Source organism: Dendrobates tinctorius, unplaced genomic scaffold (assembly GCF_039654945.1).
Source record: "Dendrobates tinctorius isolate UK_male_01 unplaced genomic scaffold, ASM3965494v1 ptg000090l, whole genome shotgun sequence".
NCBI lineage: Eukaryota > Metazoa > Chordata > Amphibia > Anura > Dendrobatidae > Dendrobates > Dendrobates tinctorius.
The window spans coordinates 6,753,115-6,771,263 of record NW_027361758.1 but is presented as its reverse complement, the minus strand read 5'-3'; the positions used below and the strand labels follow the sequence as shown (position 1 = coordinate 6,771,263).

Sequence of the window (18,149 nt, the reverse complement as noted above, 5' to 3'; positions counted from 1 at the left end):
TAGAAGCAATGGGATGAAACTGAATGGGAGGAGACACAGATTAGATATTAGAAAAAACTTTTTGACAGTTAGAGTGATCAATGAGTGGAACAAGCTGCCTCGAGAAGTGGTGAGTTCTCCTTCAATGGAAGTCTTCAAACAGAGGCTGGACAAACATCTGACTGGGATGATTTAGCGAATCCTGCTTTGAGCAGGGGGTTGGACCAGATGGCCCAGGAGGTCCCATCCAACTCTACGATTCTATGATTCTATATGAAGCCCAAAGCCCGTATTATTGTGAACAATTCCATATCTGAGTCCTTTTCATTACATAGGGGAACCCGTCAGGGGTGCCCCCTTTCCCCGGCCCTCTTCGCAATTGCGATTGAGGCATTGGCAATACGTATAAGGTCTTCCCCTGGCATTAGGGGTATAGATATAGCGGGTCGGGTGGATACCATAGGTTTATATGCAGATGATATGGTGATATTTATGGATGAGGCGGAGGAAACTTTGCCTCAAGTGATTGCCGCCATAGATAAATTCAGTAAATATTCGGGTTTACAGTTGTGGCCAAAAGTATTGACACCCCTGCAATTCTGTCAGATAATACTCAGTTTCTTCCTGAAAATGATTGCAAACACAAATTCTTTGGTATTATTATCTTCATTTAATTTGTCTTAAATGAAAAAAACACAAAAAGAATTGCCCTAAAGCCAAATTGGATATAATTCCACACCAAACATAAAAAAGAGGGTGGACAAAAGTATTGGCACTGTTCGAAAAATCATGTGATACTTCTCTAATTTGTGTAATTAACAGCACCTGTAACTTACCTGTGGCATCTAACAGGTGTTGGCAATAACTAAATCACACTTGCAGCCAGTTGACATGGATTAAAGTTAACTCAACCTCTGTCCTGTGTCCTTGTGTGTACCACATTGAGCATGGAGAAAAGAAAGAAGACCAAAGAACTGTCTGAGGACTTGAGAAACCAAATTGTGAGGAAGCATGAGCAATCTCAAGGCTACAAGGCCATCTCCAAAGACCAGATTGTTCCTGTGTCTGCCGTGTGCAGTGTCATCAAGAATTTAAAGCCCATGGCACTGTGGCTAACCTCCCTAGATGTGGACGGAAAAGAAAAATTGACAAGAGATTTCAGCGCAAGATTGTGCGGATGTTGGATAAAGAACCTCGACTAACATCCAAACAAGTTCAAGCTGCCCTGCAGTCCGAGGGTACAACAGTGTCAACCCGTACTATCCATCGGTGTCTGAATGAAAAGGGACTGTATGGTAGGAGACCCAGGAAGACCCCACTTCTTACCCCGAGACATAAAAAAGCCAGGCTGGAGTTTGCCAAAACTTACCTGAAAAAGCCTAAAACGTTTTGGAAGAATGTTCTCTGGTCAGATGAGACAAAAGTAGAGCTTTTTGGGCAAAGGCTTCAACATAGAGTTTACAGGAGAAAAAAGAGGCATTCAAAGAAAAGAACACGGTCCCTACAGTCAAACATGGCGGAGGTTCCCTGATGTTTTGGGGTTGCTTTGCTGCCTCTGGCACTGGACTGCTTGACCGTGTGCATGGCATTATTAAGTCTGAAGACTACCAACAAATTTTGCAGCTTAATGTAGGGCCCACTGTGAGAAAGCTGGGTCTCCCTCAGAGATCATGGGTCTTCCAACAGGACAATGATCCAAAACACACTTCAAAAAGCACTAGAAAATGGCTTGAGAGAAAGCACTGGAGACTTCTAAGGTGGCCAGCAATGAGTCCAGACCTGAATCCCATAGAACACCTGTGGAGAGATCTAAAAATGGCAGTTTGGAGAAGGCACCCTTCAAATATCAGGGACCTGGAGCAGTTTGCCAAAGAAGAATGGTCTAAAATTCCAGCAGAGCATTGTAAGAAACTCATTGATGGTTACTGGAAGCGGTTGGTAGCAGTTATTTTGGCTAAAGGTTGTGCAACCAAGTATTAGGCTGAGGGTGCCAATACTTTTGTCTGGCCCATTTTGGGAGTTTTGTGTGAAATGATCAATGTTTTGCTTTTTGCTTCATTCTCTTTTGTGTTTTTTCATTTAAGACAAATTAAATGAAGATAATAATACCAAAGAATTTGTGTTTGCAATCATTTTCAGGAAGAAACTGAGTATTATCTGACAGAATTGCAGGGGTGTCAATACTTTTGGCCATGACTGTATATATAAATTGGGAGAAGTCTGTCCTACTGCCCCTATCCCATGCCCCAATGCCCCGACTTGAGGCTCTTTCCTCGCTGTCTACGGTATCTAGTTTTAAATACTTAGGTGTTCATATAACCCATAACAGCACGCTCAACTTACAACTTAATATCTACTCATTGCTGGAACTGGTTAGAGTTAAATTTGCAACATGGTGCAAATCACCTTTGTCTGTGGCCGGACGCATCAACCTGATTAAAATGATATTATTCCCAAACTTAGCTATTTCCTTCAGCACAGTGCTGTAATGGTACCTAAGTCCTTTTTGGGAATCTTAATTCCCAGGCCACATCTTTTATATGGTGGAAAACCAGACCCAAACTTAAATTGTCCACCCTACAGAGGCCTAAAAAGGGAGGTGGGGCGGCGCTACCAGATTTCTTTCTATATTATTTGGCTGCACAGGCTAAGGCTCTCAGTGAATGGATGCAGGGTAATGATCTCCATAATTCTGAAAGTCACTTGCTTCACGCTGCAGGAACTGATTGCCCACTGGGTTTCCTGGAGTTGGAGAGGCCTGATGTCCCTCGTCTACTGCCCCTGCTCCGACTGGCACAACTAGTATGGAGGCAGATTAAAAAAGTGACTGGATTTCGGGATATCATAGCTGAAATGCCCCTATGGAAAAACGCCTATTTTCCGATATTACTAAATCACCCGTTCACTGACTTTTGGATTCAACATAATGTCTCCCTGATAGGAGACTTGCACGATCATGGGACTTTACTGTCTTTTGAGCAGGTACAGGCTAAACGTGGTGTCCCGAGATCTCAATATTTCCATTATCTACAACTAAGATCTGCTCTTCAGTCGCACATGAGGTGTGTGGGTGTGGGCCGTGCCATTTCATCACTACCATTGATAGGAATACTTAATTCACAGGGTCCCCAGGGCCTTATCTCCTCTTTATACACGTACATGTTGTCGGTGGGAGCAAAGTCTGCCATAAGCTCAGTTAAAGGGAAGTGGGAAAGACTCATCCCTAATACGCAGAGAGAGGAGTGGGAAGAGATCCTGGAGTCCCCGATCGCAGTATCACCATCTATTAATAATAGAATGATACAGTTGTATATAATAAACCAATCATATTTGACTCCGATACGACTTTTTAAGATGGGTCGATTCCAATCATCAGAATGCTTGCGTTGTCATGCACCAGATGCAGACTTTGTCCACATGATATGGCAGTGTCCCACTGTCCTACAGTCCTGGAAGGAGGTGACGCTATTCTTGTCAACACTGGTGCAAGCTCCTGTCTCTCTTGAGCCACTGGTCTGCTTGTTTGGGGTGTGGGAGGAGGAGATTTGGGGTCACCATGTTGGGATATTTCTACGTGAAACGCTGTTCATGTCACGGAAGGTATTGGCACTACGGTGGATGGGCAATTCATGTCGCTCTCTCAGAACTGGATTGATCTAGTAAATCCGATTGTTCCAAAAGAGCGCACATTGTATCAGAATAGGGGATGCCCGGGTAAATTTGAAAAGATCTGGGAGAAATGGAACTCTTCTCATCTTACATTGTAGGATGGAGACATTGCATGTGAGACACTATGGTGAAGGATAGTAGGCTGCGAATTGGTAAATAGTTGATGTAGTTGTAGTCTAGTTTAGGAATTTATAATCGATCTGCATTATCTAAGCGACATGATAGAGGCCTGTGAGATATAATTGATGTACATGTTTATAATATATAGGCCGTTGTTCTTTGTATATGCTTGGGGGATTATGTATGTATTACTCGTATATTGATAGGAGTGTTTATGCTCTGTATAATGTTCATAACCACGAGCAAATATGTATGCTGTACATTACATCCTTTTCTTGTTTTGAGTTCAATAAACGAATTTAAAAAAAAATTAAAAATTTAATCAACGACATTCTGAGGCCGTTGATCGGTAGGAGTGTTATCGTTTATTTGGATGATATTTTGATCTACTCGCCCGATCTGGAGTCGCATTGGCAGAGTCCGCGAGGTTCTGCAGATTCTGAGAGAAAACACACTCTTTGCTAAACTGGGGAAATGCGAATTTGCGGTATAGAAAATTAGCTTTTTGGGGTACATTGTTTCCAGTGATGGATTTGAGATGGACTAGGTGAAGGTTCAGGTCGTATTGGCGTGGCCAAGACCTGAATGCTTGAAGTCAACTCACAGATTCTTGGGGTTTGCTAATTATTACAGAAAATTCATAAAGATTTTTTCTGTTATCACCAAACCCCTTACTGATCTGACTAAGAAGGGTGCCAATAGTGTCCAATGGTCCCCTGAGGCTGTTAAGGCCTTTGAGCATCTCAAGGAGAAGTTTAGCTCTGCTCCTGCTTTGATCCAGGCAGACGAGACTAAGCCCTTTCTGGTAGAGGTGGATGCCTCATCAGTAGGAGTGGGGGCTGTTCTGTCACAGGAGGGAGAGGATGGGGTACATCCCTGTGCGTTCTTTTCTAAGAAATTTTTAGAGTCGGAGCTCAACTACGATGTTGGCAACCGAGAATTGCTGGCCATTAAGCTTGCGTTTGAGCATTGGCAACATTTTTTTGGAGGGCACTAGACACCCTATATTCATACAAGTCTTTACTGATCATAAAAATCTGACCTATCTGGATGCTGCTAAACGTTTAAATGCTCGTCAAGCCAGGTGGGCATTGTTTTTTGCCCGGTTCCATTTCTCTGTGACATATATCCCTGGGACAAAGAATGTTAAAGCTGATGCTTTGTCTCGAAGTTTCTCCCCAGCGGTTAATACTGAAAAGGAGGAATCTATTCTGCAGAAATGGGTGGTGGTGGCAGCTTTAGGTTCTGAGTTGGAAAATAGCATTCTTAAAGCCCAGGATGCAGCACCAACCAACATTCCGTATGGGAAATTATTTGTGCCTAAAACCCTGAGGAGAGCTTTGTTTACGGAATGTCAAGAGTCTTGTTTGGCGGGTCATCCAGGGATTGCCGAAACTAGAAAGTCGATCGGCCGGAATTTCTGGTGGCCGGGGTGGCTAAGAGAAATCATTAAGTGGGTGTGTCACTGTACCGTGTGCGCTAGGTCTAAGGCTTCTCATGCTCCAGCGGCAGGGTTGCTGTGCCCATTAGAGGTTCCTAGCTCCCCATGGACGCATCTTGCAATGGATTTTATCACCGACCTGCCGGTCTCTGAGGGATTTTCTGTCATTTGGCTTGTGGTAGACCGGTTTAGTAAGATGTGTCATCTGGTCCCGTTCAATAAATTACCCTGCGCTAAGACACTTGCCAGGGCATTAGTGAGAGAGATTGTCAGATTCCATGGTGTCCCCACGGACATTGTCTCCGATAGGTTACCACAGTTTGTGGCTCGATTCTGGTGTGCCTTTTGTGACAGACTTAAGGTTCATTTGTCATTTTCGTCGGGTTATCATCCGGAGTCCAATGGACAGACCGAGAGGAAGAACCAGGACGTTGAACAGTTTTTGAGATGTTTTGTAGCAGACAATCAGGAGATGTGGTCAGAATATCTACCATTAGCTGAGTTTGCTCTCAATAATCATACGTCTTCTTCGGCTGGGTGTTCTCCTTTTTTTTGTTGTACTGGGAAGCATCCATCTTTCGGTCCTTTTTCTGGAAATTTGGAAGGGGTTTGGACCAGTGTGCGCCATAACCTGAATCAGGCTAATAGGAGGTCTAAGAAACATTTTGACAAGAAAAGAAGGGAGGCGAGGTTTGTTGTTTCAAAGTGGTTCAGATTGTCAACTTGGCAGCGGTCAGATTGGACATTCCTTCGTCCTGGAAAATTAATTTCAGTTTTTCATGTATCTTTGCTGGAGAAAGTTGACACGCCTGATAAGGTGGCTATGCTGTCTGCTCCTCCAATGAGGACTGTGAGTTTGAGATTTCACACATTCTTGATTCCAGGTGGCACAGAGGAGGCTTACAGTATCTCGTGTCCTGGAAGGGATTCGGTCCCGAGGACAATTCCTGGGTAAAAGCTGTGGACGTCTCTGCCTCAAGATTAATTAAGGCTTTTTTACAGGAGATTTCCGTATAAGGCTCGGCCTAGATGATCCGGGGATCCTCGTTAAAGGGGAGGTACTGTTAGAGTCTGTTCAGTTTGTGACTACCCGCCGTTTTCTTGTAGTGTTCTGGCTGCTGTTCTTTTTCCCCTGGTGCTGGGTTTGTCTTTAGTCGGGTGATTGTATCGCCCTTTTTTGGCCTGCACCTGTCTTCCATTCTTTGCTGGGCCGCAGTGTTAATCCGCTTGAAGTCTGGTTTGGAGCCTTGCTTTGCCTTCTGTGTGTTTAATTAATGCAGTTCTGGTACCTCTGGTTCTGCTAGTCTTAGTTTCTGTTTTCAGTTTGTTTCTGCAGCTTTCTCTTTGTTTTTCTATTAGGAGGTGACCTGTTTTTGTGCCCAGTCCTTAGATCTTTCAGGGCCCCCCTTCCCCCTATCTATAGGTCTTCGCTTGAAATTAACCTAGGATCGTCGATGGGTCTATTTACAAGGAATGGGTTGCCTACCCCATCATAGGGTATCAGCCTAGTCGCAGTGCAGGGTCAGTTTTCCCCCTCCTACCCTAGTCCTGTGCTGCAGAACCGTAACACTCCTCTCCATACACCTCGTACACACACGGCTCCTCTCCGTACACTTCATATACACACGGCTCCGCTCCGCACACCTCGTACACACACGGCTTCTCTCTGTACACATCGTACACACACGGCTCCGCTCCGTACACTTCATACACACACGGCTCCGCACACCTCGTACACACACGGCTGCGCTCCATACACTTTGTACACACACAGCTCTGCTCCGTACACACACGGCTCTGCTACATCCACCCTGTAAACCCCTCCTGACCCCACACATAAGCTTACTTTCATCCAGCATCATGACAAGCAGCACAGACAGCAGCGTCCTGCATACACTGAGGCTCCTGATCATGTGATCCCTGACTCCTTCCCCTCCTGTGACCTCATTCCAGGTCCTGTGCAGTGTGTGCACACAGAAGAGCCATCACGTGCTCCTGAATGTGCGCCTTCCACCTGCCTCAGGGAGTGAGACATGGTGCACCGCGGGCCGCAAATGCCTGCCTCAGGGGCCGCATGCGGCCGGCGTGTTTCAGACCTCTGCTCTATATAATATATGAGTTTCACTTTGCGTATTGAAGAACTGAAATAACTTTTTCATGTTATTCTAATTTTGTGAGAAGCACCTGTACACTTATTATAAACTGCACGTTATATACACATATCTATACACTAACACTACACTTACACTACACAGTGTGTGTAAATAAACAGCACAACTACACTACACATATACAGTACATCCATCACATGTATCACATCAGTATTTTTAAGAGAAAACCAGGAGCGAAACCTAAACAGATAAAACCGATTTTGGAGCGATCTGCACCTCTGTTGTGTTTTGCACACACTCCTGGTTTTGGCTTACAAATTCCAAAACCCTAATTCAGGCCATAATCTGTGTGAGAATGTGTCTCCAGGATGGCAGGAAGACAACGGATGGAGGAATTCGGAAAAGGATCATTGACACTTACCTGTCTCACTTAGTAAATTCCAATCTTCCATCTGTGGACTGGAGAAAACGCTGGTCTTTTTTGGACACATCTGCCGGGGAGACGACTTCTCTGCTCCAGCGATCGGCTGCAACAGGTGTGATTGGCGGATGGAGCTGTGTTATAAGGCAGAAGGCGATGATGTCATAAGAGAAGAGAGAAGCTCAGGACTAGAACAGCAATATCTCCTACAGAAACACATTATGTTCACTGCATTGAAAACATCTTAATTATTTTGTGACCTGTAATAAATATTTAATATTTATTTAAATATTTAATGAGTGAACCATGTATACCATGATGGGGATGAGGGGACCATGAATACCAGGATGGGGATGGGGGCCATGTATACCAGGATGGGGAGACCATGTATACAAGGATGGGGATGAGGGGAACATTGTATACCAGGATGGGGATGAGTGCACCATGTATACCATGATGGGGATGAGGGGACCATGTATACCAGGATGGTGCCATGTATACCAGGATGGGGACCATGAACACCAGGATGGGGATGAGTGGACCATGAATACCAGGATGGGGGATGAGGGTACCATGTATACCAGGATGGTGTTGGGGGCCATGTATACCAGGATGGGGATGAGTGTACATACCATGTATGCCATGATGGGCGTGTATTTGGGGTATCTAGATAGAGGTAGCACCTCTGGTGGAGGGCTTGCCGTGTCCTTTCTGGACAGCTCTCCCATCTTTGGTCCTCATCTGATGCTCAACTCTCACCTGTACCTCCAAGTAGCTGCTAGCATGCGGCAGTGGGTTCACCCCGGAACACCACCTCGGCATGCGGGCCAAACCAGGTGAGGGTAGCTGTCGGGTTTCTTTGAGATCTACAGTGATTTTCAAGGGTTTGCCTACTCATGCATGTGAAGACTGGATATGGCAGACTGTGCGGCAGAAACCGTTCAAGATTCAACGGACAGACAAGCGATTCCCAGCACAGCGTTGTGGAGCGCTGAAAGGGCGCAGAGAGGCACATATAGGATACTGCTGGGCATTCACTGCACCCTGACCTATCTTCAGTTGTCTCGTCTAGTTCTTGCCACTGGGGCTTGATGGGTACAGGTGAGAGAGTGAGGTTGACAACATGCGCAACTCTTCCTCACTTTAATCTAAGTTAAGCGCAAGTCATGACTTCAACCAGTGTGTATCCAAAGACCTGTGGCGATGGGAGAATGGCAAAGCAGCAGGTGTGGAATCACACTGGAAGCTGTAGTCACGAACCTGCACGCAGGCGGCCCAGGCCATATGGTCGCTCCCCACTGGACCGAAGCAGCAGTGGAGTTCGATAGCCTCCTGGGTGTCTGAGCAGTCCTGTTTAGGATCACTCTGCTGACCTCAATCGAGGACGGGGCTAGAAAAGGTGCCTCAATCATAGTCTGCTTCATTTCACCTGGCCAGCCTACTGCAGCTGGCGGGTTTCCCATACAGTGGTCGACACGCAATAAAGAAAAAGAAAATGATGGTACTCAACCTTGGCACATGGAATGTGAGAACTATGCTGGATAATACTAAGGCAGACAGACCAGAGAGAAGAACGGCATTGGTTGCTAGGGAGCTAGCTCGCTACAACATTGATATGGCAGCTCTCAGCGAAAGACGCCTGGCAGACAAGCATCAATTGACAGAGCATAGTGGTGGATGTACGCTTTTCTGGAGTGGTCAAGGCAGCACTGAAAAACAAGAAGCTGACATGGGATTTGCTATCAAAACTCATCTTGTTTGTAAACTTACCAGGCTTCCGGAGGGCATCAACGACCGTCTGATGACACTTCAGCTCCCATTCACAAACATGAAACATGCAACTCTGATTAGAGCCTATGATTCCACTATGACTAACCCGGATGACATTAAAGATAAGTTCATTGATGAACTTGACACACTTATTTCAGCATTCCCACAGGCAGACAAGCTCATTATGCTTGGAGACTTTAATGCCAGAGTGGGAACAACCATCAAAACTGGGAAGGGGTCATTGGGAGACACGGCACTGGCAAGTATAACAATAATGGCCTGCTGCTCCTCAAAATGTGTGCGACACATGACCTTGTCATCACCAACACCCTATTCCGTTTACCCACACTAAAGAAGACATCATGGATGCACCCACGCTCGAGGCATTGGCATCTCATTGATTAAATCATTGCCAGGAAAAGGGATGGGATGGACTTTAGAGTGACGAAGGCCATGTGTGGTACTGACTACTGGACTGACCACCGCCTCATTGTGTCTAAGTGCAGGCTCCGCATCCTGCCGGCGAGAAGACCCCAAGGGCAGAAAACTACAAGGAGGCTGAATGTCCATAAGCTGCAAAATAAAAGAATTGCAGAGGAATTTGTCAATGACCTTGATGACCTTGTTATATATACTGCAGGCAGAGGAGACCGGCATTGATGAACAGTGGACGATTCTGAGAGATGCTGTTTACAATACTGCCCTGGAGCATCTCGTATCAGTAGCCAGAAATAATCAAGATTGGTTCGATGAAAATGACGAGGAAATAAAAACACTCCTAGAAGAGAAACATCAGCAGTACAAGGTGTATCAAAATGACCCCACTCCGCTAGCTAAGAAAGATGCCTTTATCCACATAAAAAGAAAGGTACAAATCAAGCTACGCAAAATGCAGGATAACTGGTTTAGCAAGAAGGCTGATGAAATTCAGGGCTATGCAGATACCCATGACCAGAAACGCTTCTATGATGCGCTCAAAGCTGTATATGGACCCCAGTCATCAAACTGTTCATTTCTGCTTAGCACAGATGGAACTAAGCTGCTGACAGAAAAGAAACAAATTCTGGAATGGTGGGCTGAGCACTTTAATAATATTCTCAATCGCCCAGCCAATAACAATGACGAGGCTATTGCTCGCCTGCTCCAGGTAGAAATCAACAAGGACCTTGATGTTCTTCCAAGTGGAGATGAAGTCAGGAAAGCAGTAAAACAACTTTCTTGTGGAAAGGCACCCGGAATACTTAGGTATATAAAGCTGGCGGCCCTGCTCTGATGCAAACGGTGACCAAACTATTCCAGTATATGTGGAAAAAGGAACAGGTCCCGCAACAGCTGAAAGATGCCAGCATAATTCACATATAGAAAAGGTAATCGCCAATCTTGTGACAACCATTGAGGCATCTCCCTTCTGTCCACTGCAGGAAAGATATTGGCTCATCTCTTGCTCAACCGCCTTTTACATCATCTTGAGCAAGGCCTATTAACTGAAAGCCAGTGTGGATTCTGTGCTAAACGTGGAACAGTAAATATGGTCTTTGCAACACGTCATCTCCAGGAAAAGTGCCAGGAGCAATACAGCGACCTTTATGTGACTTTTGCTAGCGAGATCTCTGATTTTGTGACGCCACAGCGATCTCGCCAGTGACATCGCTGTGTGTGACACACATCAGCGACCGGCCCCTCCGCCGGGTATCGCTGATCGCGCTCGAACGTCCTGGGCCATTTTTTGATCGTTGGGTCTCCCGCTGGCCAGCGTGCATCGCTGCGTGACAGCGAGAGACCAACGATCAGAGACGCTGGGAGCTGGTTTCCAAGGTAAACAGCAGGTATCTAAGAGCCGTGCGGCTCTTAAATACCCGCTGTTTATCTTGGAAACCAGCTTGCTCGCTGGTCCTGATCTCTGGTGAGTCTATGTGACAGCTCACCAGCGATCAGCTATGTCCCAGCGATCCCATCCACGTCGGATCGTTGGTGGGATCGCTGGGACATTGAAGCGTGTCACGGGGCCCTAAGGGTTTCGACACAGTCAGTAGAGATGGCCTGTAGAAGATAATGGCAAAATTCAGCTGCCCGAGCAAGTTCATCTCAATCGTCCGGCAGTTCCATGATGGCATGATGGTGAAGGTTTCTGAATGATGGAGACGAATCTGTGGCTTTCCCAGAAACAAACGGCGTAAAACAAGGCTGTGTGCTTGCTCCATCCCTGTTCAGTATGCTATTCTCTGCAATGTTAAGTGATGTCTTTAACAACTGTGAAGATGGAATCCAGGTTAGGTACAGGACTGATGGCAAGCTACTCAACCCAAAACGCCTGAAGGCGGTTACGAAGGTGCATGAGACTGTTATCCGTCAATTATTATTTACTGATGACTGTGCACTTAATGCTAGCATGGAACAGCAGGTGCAGCATGAAATGGACTGTTTTTCTAAAGCTTGCGACAATTTTGATCTCGAGATCAACACTAGAAAAACCAAAGTCATGTATCAATCTGTTCCAGGGAAACTATACAAGGAGCCACGTATCACGGTGAAGGATCAAAACCTCAAAGCAATCGATAGCTTGACCTACTTAGGCAGCACGCTTTCCCGTGAAATAACCATAGACGCTGAGGTTAATAACAGAATTGCGAAAGCCAGTGCCGCCTTCGGGAGACTGTGTAAAAACATCTGGGAACGAGGGGGACTCAACCTTGCCACCAAGCTGAAGGTCTACTGCGCGGTGGTCCTCACCACACTTTTCTATGCTAGCGAGACTTGGACAGTCTACAGCTGGCATGCTAAACAGCTTAAAGGGAATCTGTCACCGGAAGTTGGCGGCCTTTGTAAATGTCCTGTGTCCGGTCCGATGGGCGGAGTTTCTTCTTCTTTCTCCACCCCATCCGTGGCCCCCGTCCATGATCTTTGCCGGTATTGGAGTTCAACTCCATAGTTCGCGCGTGCGCAAAGCAATCTTGTTTTGCGCAGTATGATTTGCCCAACTGCGGGAAAAGCCGAAAATCATTACTGCGCATGCGCCAGTACATTATGTCCCGTAAGTACTTTGCTGTGTTCCGGGACATAGTGTACCGGCGCATGCGCAGTAATGATTTTTGCCTTTGTTAGCAGTTGGACAAATCATACTGCGCATGCGTGAAGCAAGATTGCTTTGCGCACGCGCAAAATATGGAGTTGAACTTCTCTAATACTGGCAAAGATCGCGGATGGGAGCCATGGATGGGGTGGAGAAAGAAAAAGAAACACCGCCAATAGGACCAGACACAGGCCATTTACATAGGCCGCCAACTTTCGGTGACAGATTCCATTTAATCATTTTCACATGAGCTGCCTCCACAGACTTCTCCACATCAGGTGGCAAGACAAAGTCCCGGACATGGCAATTCTGGAACAAATCGGGCTCTGCAGCGTTTACACTCTCCTGCTGAAAGTCCAAGCCAGGTGGGCTGGACATGTGGTCAGAATGCCTGACAGCCGACTACCGAAACAACTGCTGTACGGTGAACTGTGCCAAGGAAAGCGAGCAGTTGGGGGGTAGAAGAAGTGCTATAAAAACTGTCTTAAAGTGTCTCTTAAAAACCTGGAAGTCAACATCAATGAATGAGAAGAGCTTGCCCTGGATCGTCCAGGTTGGCGAGGCAGGATCACCTCAGGAGCATGTGCAGCTGAAGATAGGAAAATCTTGGACACAAAAAAAAGTGTGCTGTCCGCAAGGCACAAGCAGAATCTGGTATACTGACCATATCTACTTCCTTATGTCAAGTATGTGGGCGAACCTTCAGGGCCCGGATTGACCTCATCAGCTACCTCCGGACCTATAACTATTAATTCTCTTCTAACCCTGAAGCCATGGTCATCTTCGACTATGAAGGACGAACATCATCATCATGATGGGGATGAGGGGAAAATGTATACCAGGATGGAGATGAGGGGACCATGTATACAAGGATGGGGATGAGGGGGACCATGTATACCAGGATGGGGACCATGGATACCATGATGAGGATGAGGGATCCATGGTATACCAGGATGGGGATGGAGGGCATGTATACCAAGATGGGGTTGGGGGCCATGTATACCAGGATGGGAATGAGGGGACCATGTATACCAGGATGAGGATGAGGGGACCATGTATACCAGGATGAGGATGAGGGGACCATGTATACCAGGAATGGGATGAGGGGACCATGTATACCAGGATGGGGATGAGGGGACCATGTATACCAATGGTGCCATGTATACCAGGATGAGGATGAGGGGACCATGTATACCAGGAATGGGATGAGGGGACCATGTATATCAGGATGGTGCCATGTATACCATGATGGGGATGAGGGGCCATATATACCAGGATGGGGATGAGGGGACCATGTATACCAGGATAGGGATGAGGGGCCATATATACCAGGATGGGGATGAGGGGACCATGTATACCAGGAAGGGGATGAGGGGGCCATGTATGCCAGGATGGGAATATGAGGGCCATGAATACCAGGATGAGCCGAGTAGATCATGTATCAGTTCTGTTACTAAGGCTGGTTTCACATTAGCGTTGAAACAACGCTGCGCACTGCGTCGGTAAGCCCCGCCCCGATCCGGCTCCCTGCCCGCCCCATCCGGGATCACTGCCTACTTTCGCATTTGCACGCATGCGATCGGCGCACCCTATCTTTAGCATAGGGTGCGCAGATCATGCGCTGCCAGTGTGAAAGTAGCGTGCTGCGCACTTTTGATGGTGCGCCGTGCGCCCCGAAATGCAGCATGTTGCATTTCGGCGCGCACGGCGCACCGTCAAAAGTGCGCAGCACGCTACTTTCACACTGGCAGCGCATGATCTGCGCACCCTAGGGTGCGCCGATCGCATGCGTGCAAATGCGAAAGTAGGCGGTGATCCCGGATGGGGCGGGGCTTACCGACGCAGTGCGCAGCGTTGTTTCAACGCTAATGTGAAACTAGCCTAATACATAACTCCCGGCCGCACTCTGTCTCCAGGGGAGCACTACACCGCTCACACTCAGGTTCCTGCCGCACCCCCCCACACACGCGCCTTCCACGGCGCTCATACAGCATCATTCCAGAAATAAAGATGGCGGCCGCGTGCGTCACGTCACGTGTCTGACGTTAGCGGCGCGTGCTATTACCTCTAAAGTACGCCTGTATGACTAGAGGTCTGAAGATGGCGGAGGTGGAGTTCGGGGACAGTGAGCTCTTTGAGCAGTTGGATGGTGATGCTGCTCAGCCCGTGCACGTTAGGTTTGAGCAGACCGAGGACAGTGAGTTGGACGCTAACAGCTTTCACGAACAGCTCGCCAGATGTGAGGAGACCATAGAGCAGCTGCGGGCGGAGAATATCCTTTACACTACGGCCGGGAGTCTGTTGCAGGAAGTGTCTGTCCAATAATCCCCCCTCCCCTAGTAATGGCAGCCTTCGGCTGTGCTAGCACACGTGTATACACGTCCCCTCTGTGTCTTCTCTTACTGCTTATTTCCTTATCCAGTCGTGAACATCAAGAGCTCAGGCGGAAGCTGTCTATTCTGTCCCGACCGAGGTAGGATATGCTGCGACCTGTGGTTCTCCACCGTGCCCTGACCAGCACAGCGCAATGCTCTAATGTCCAGACTGATGGATAACTGCTGTTATCACCGGTGTGATGGCTCTCATTGCTATAGTGGTGTCTGAGTCTCCCCATTAGCCGCTGTGTGTAAATCTGGCATTATCCCTACCGTGGATTTCTAGTCTGTACCAACCTGTGTAGGCACCGTAGGAGGTGGGGGGGTCACTGTAGCATGGCACCGTAGGAGGTGGGGGGGGTCACTGTAGCATGGCACCGTAGGAGGTGGGGGTCACTGTAGCATGGTATCGTAGGAGGGGGTTCACTGTAGCATGGCACCGTAGGAGGTGGGGGGGGTCACTGTAGCATGGCACCGTAGGAGGTGGGGGGGTCACTGTAGCATGGCACCGTAGGAGGTGGGGGGGTCACTGTAGCATGGCACCGTAGGAGGTGGGGGTCACTGTAGCATGGCACCGTAGGAGGTGGGGGTCACTGTAGCATGGCACCGTAGGAGGTGGGGGTTTCACTGTAGCATGGCACCGTAGGAGGGGGTGGGGTTTCACTGTAGCATGGCACCGTAGGAGGGGGGGGGTTTCACTGTAGCATGGCACCGTAGGAGGGGGGGGTTTCACTGTAGCATGGCACCGTAGGAGGGGGGGGTTTCACTGTAGCATGGCACCGTAGGAGGGGGGGGGTTTCACTGTAGCATGGCACCGTAGGAGGGGGGGGGTTTCACTGTAGCATGGCACCGTAGGAGGGGGGGGGTTTCACTGTAGCATGGCACCGTAGGAGGGGGGGGGTTTCACTGTAGCATGGCACCGTAGGAGGGGGGGGGTTTCACTGTAGCATGGCACCGTAGGAGGTGGGGGTCACTGTAGCATGGCACCGTAGGGGGGGGGGGGGGGGGAGAGTGACTAGCATGGCACCGTAGGGGGGGGGGGGGGGGGAGAGTGACTAGCATGGCACCGTAGGGGGGGGGGGGGGGAGAGTGACTAGCATGGCACCGTAGGGGGGGGGGGGGGGGGGAGAGTGACTAGCATGGCACCGTAGGGGGGGGGGGGGGGAGAGTGACTAGCATGGCACCGTAGGGGGGGGGGGGGGAGAGTGACTAGCATGGCACCGTAGGGGGGGGGGGGGGGAGAGTGACTAGCATGGCACCGTAGGGGGGGGGGGGGGAGAGTGACTAGCATGGCACCGTAGGGGGGGGGGGGGGAGAGTGACTAGCATGGCACCGTAGGGGGGGGGGGGGGGGGAGAGTGACTAGCATGGCACCGTAGGGGGGGGGGGGGAAGTCTCTAGCATGGCACCGTAGGGGGGGGGGGAAAGTCTCTAGCATGGCACCGTAGGGGGGGGGGGGGAAAGTCTCTAGCATGGCACCGTAGGGGGGGGGGGGAAGTCTCTAGCATGGCACCGTAGGGGGGGGGGGGGAAAGTCTCTAGCATGGCACCGTAGGGGGGGGGGGGAAAGTCTCTAGCATGGCACCGTAGGGGGGGGGGGGGAGAGTCTCTAGCATGGCACCGTAGGGGGGGGGGGGAGAGTGACTAGCATGGCACCGTAAGGGGGGGGGGGAGAGTGACTAGCATGGCACCGTAGGGGGGGGGGGGGAGAGTGACTAGCATGGCACCGTAGGGGGGGGGGGGAGAGTGACTAGCATGGCACCGTAGGGGGGGGGGGGGGAGAGTGACTAGCATGGCACCGTAGGGGGGGGGGGAGAGTGACTAGCATGGCACCGTGGGGGGGGGGGGGAGAGTGACTAGCATGGCACCGTAGGGGGGGGGGGGGGAGAGTGACTAGCATGGTACTGTTGCGTGGCGCCATTAGGGGATCTCACTGTTGCGTGTCACTGTAATAACGGCTTCCATAGCACACATTGGAGAGCCTCTTCTGGAAGGGTTTCTGCTGTAAATGGACAAACTACTTGTAGCAAGAGGCATTTGATCTTCGTATCTGCATCGTGATGCTTATGGCTGTGCGCACCATGCAAGCGCTGCCTTTGTCAGGAATGATACTTTGAGCATGATTGTCCAAAATTACGCATTATCTTTAAAAAATTAATTTGCACTATTATTTAAATTATTGTGAGCCAACCTTCCTAGGAACTAACAGCTTTTAAAGGGAACCTGTCACCAGTTTGGGCCAATATAAATTATGGCCACCAACTTTCAGGGCTGATATACAGCTTTCTATAATGCTGTATATCGGCCCCCAACCCGACCTGTAAGGCTAGTTTCACACTAGCGTTTTTGAGCGCAGCGACGGCCTGCGCACGGCCGCCGCTAAGCCCCGCCCCCTGCCGCACCTCCTCATGTAGCTCCGCCTACCGGCACATGACGCTGCATGCGCCCTGCGTCCCCTATCTTTATCACTGGGGGCGCAGGCCGTGCGCAGTATGCGTTTGGCGGCGCATGCGCCTTTTTGACGGATCGCCGGCGCAACCAAACTGCAGCAGGTTGCAACATGCTGCATTTCGGCGCGCACGGCGCACCGTCAAAAGTGCGCAGCACGCTACTTTCACACAGGCAGCGCATGATCTGCGCACCCTATGCTAAATATGGGGTGCGCCGATCGCATGCGTGCAAATGCGATAGTAGGCGGTGATCCCGGATGGGGCGGGCAGGGAGCCAGATCGGGGCGGGGCTTACCGACGCAGTGCGCAGCGTTTTCAACGCTAATGTGAAACGAGCCTTAGTTGCAATTACCTGCCTGTTAGTGGTTGGGTACATTTTAAGTCCCAGATACCCCCTTTAAGAATCCTGCTTGGGGCCTTTCTTTGTGATCTTAAGGGTCTCTCTACATTCAGCATATATAGCAAAAAGAAACCACCGGAAATGGGGGGGGGGGGGGGGGGGGATTCACCAGCAGGATCAAGGTAAAAAATTATTTCAATAAATAAGCATGAAATAAGTAATAAAAATCAGTTAATTATCTGGATGCCAAAAGTGCGGTGTTCCTGGGGAAGTGCGTTTCGGAATTTGAATCCTTCATCAGGAGAACATCCCCTGACGAAGGATTCATATTCCGAAACGTGCGTCGGGGCGCGTTCCCAGGCACACGGCACTTTTGGCATCCAGGTAATTAACACCATTAGCACT

The 18,149-nt window shown here is 49.1% G+C and overlaps 1 protein-coding gene across 3 annotated transcripts in view; it reads left to right on the top strand.

Annotated features, from left to right (window-relative positions):
• The first annotated feature begins 14,545 nt into the window (after positions 1-14,545).
• Positions 14,546-18,149, top strand: part of LOC141098345 (zinc finger CCHC domain-containing protein 8-like) — a 211,407-nt gene continuing 207,803 nt past the window's right edge. Inside the window, exons 1-2 of one of the 3 annotated variants that reach the window (XM_073586033.1) lie at positions 14,546-14,855; positions 15,014-15,054. In XM_073586033.1, the coding sequence (XP_073442134.1) occupies positions 14,664-14,855; positions 15,014-15,054 (233 nt within the window). In that variant the 5' untranslated portion in view covers positions 14,546-14,663. Of the gene's footprint in view, positions 15,055-18,149 lie in introns of all 3 variants that reach the window. The other 2 variants (XM_073586031.1, XM_073586032.1) reach the window with 2 other exon arrangements.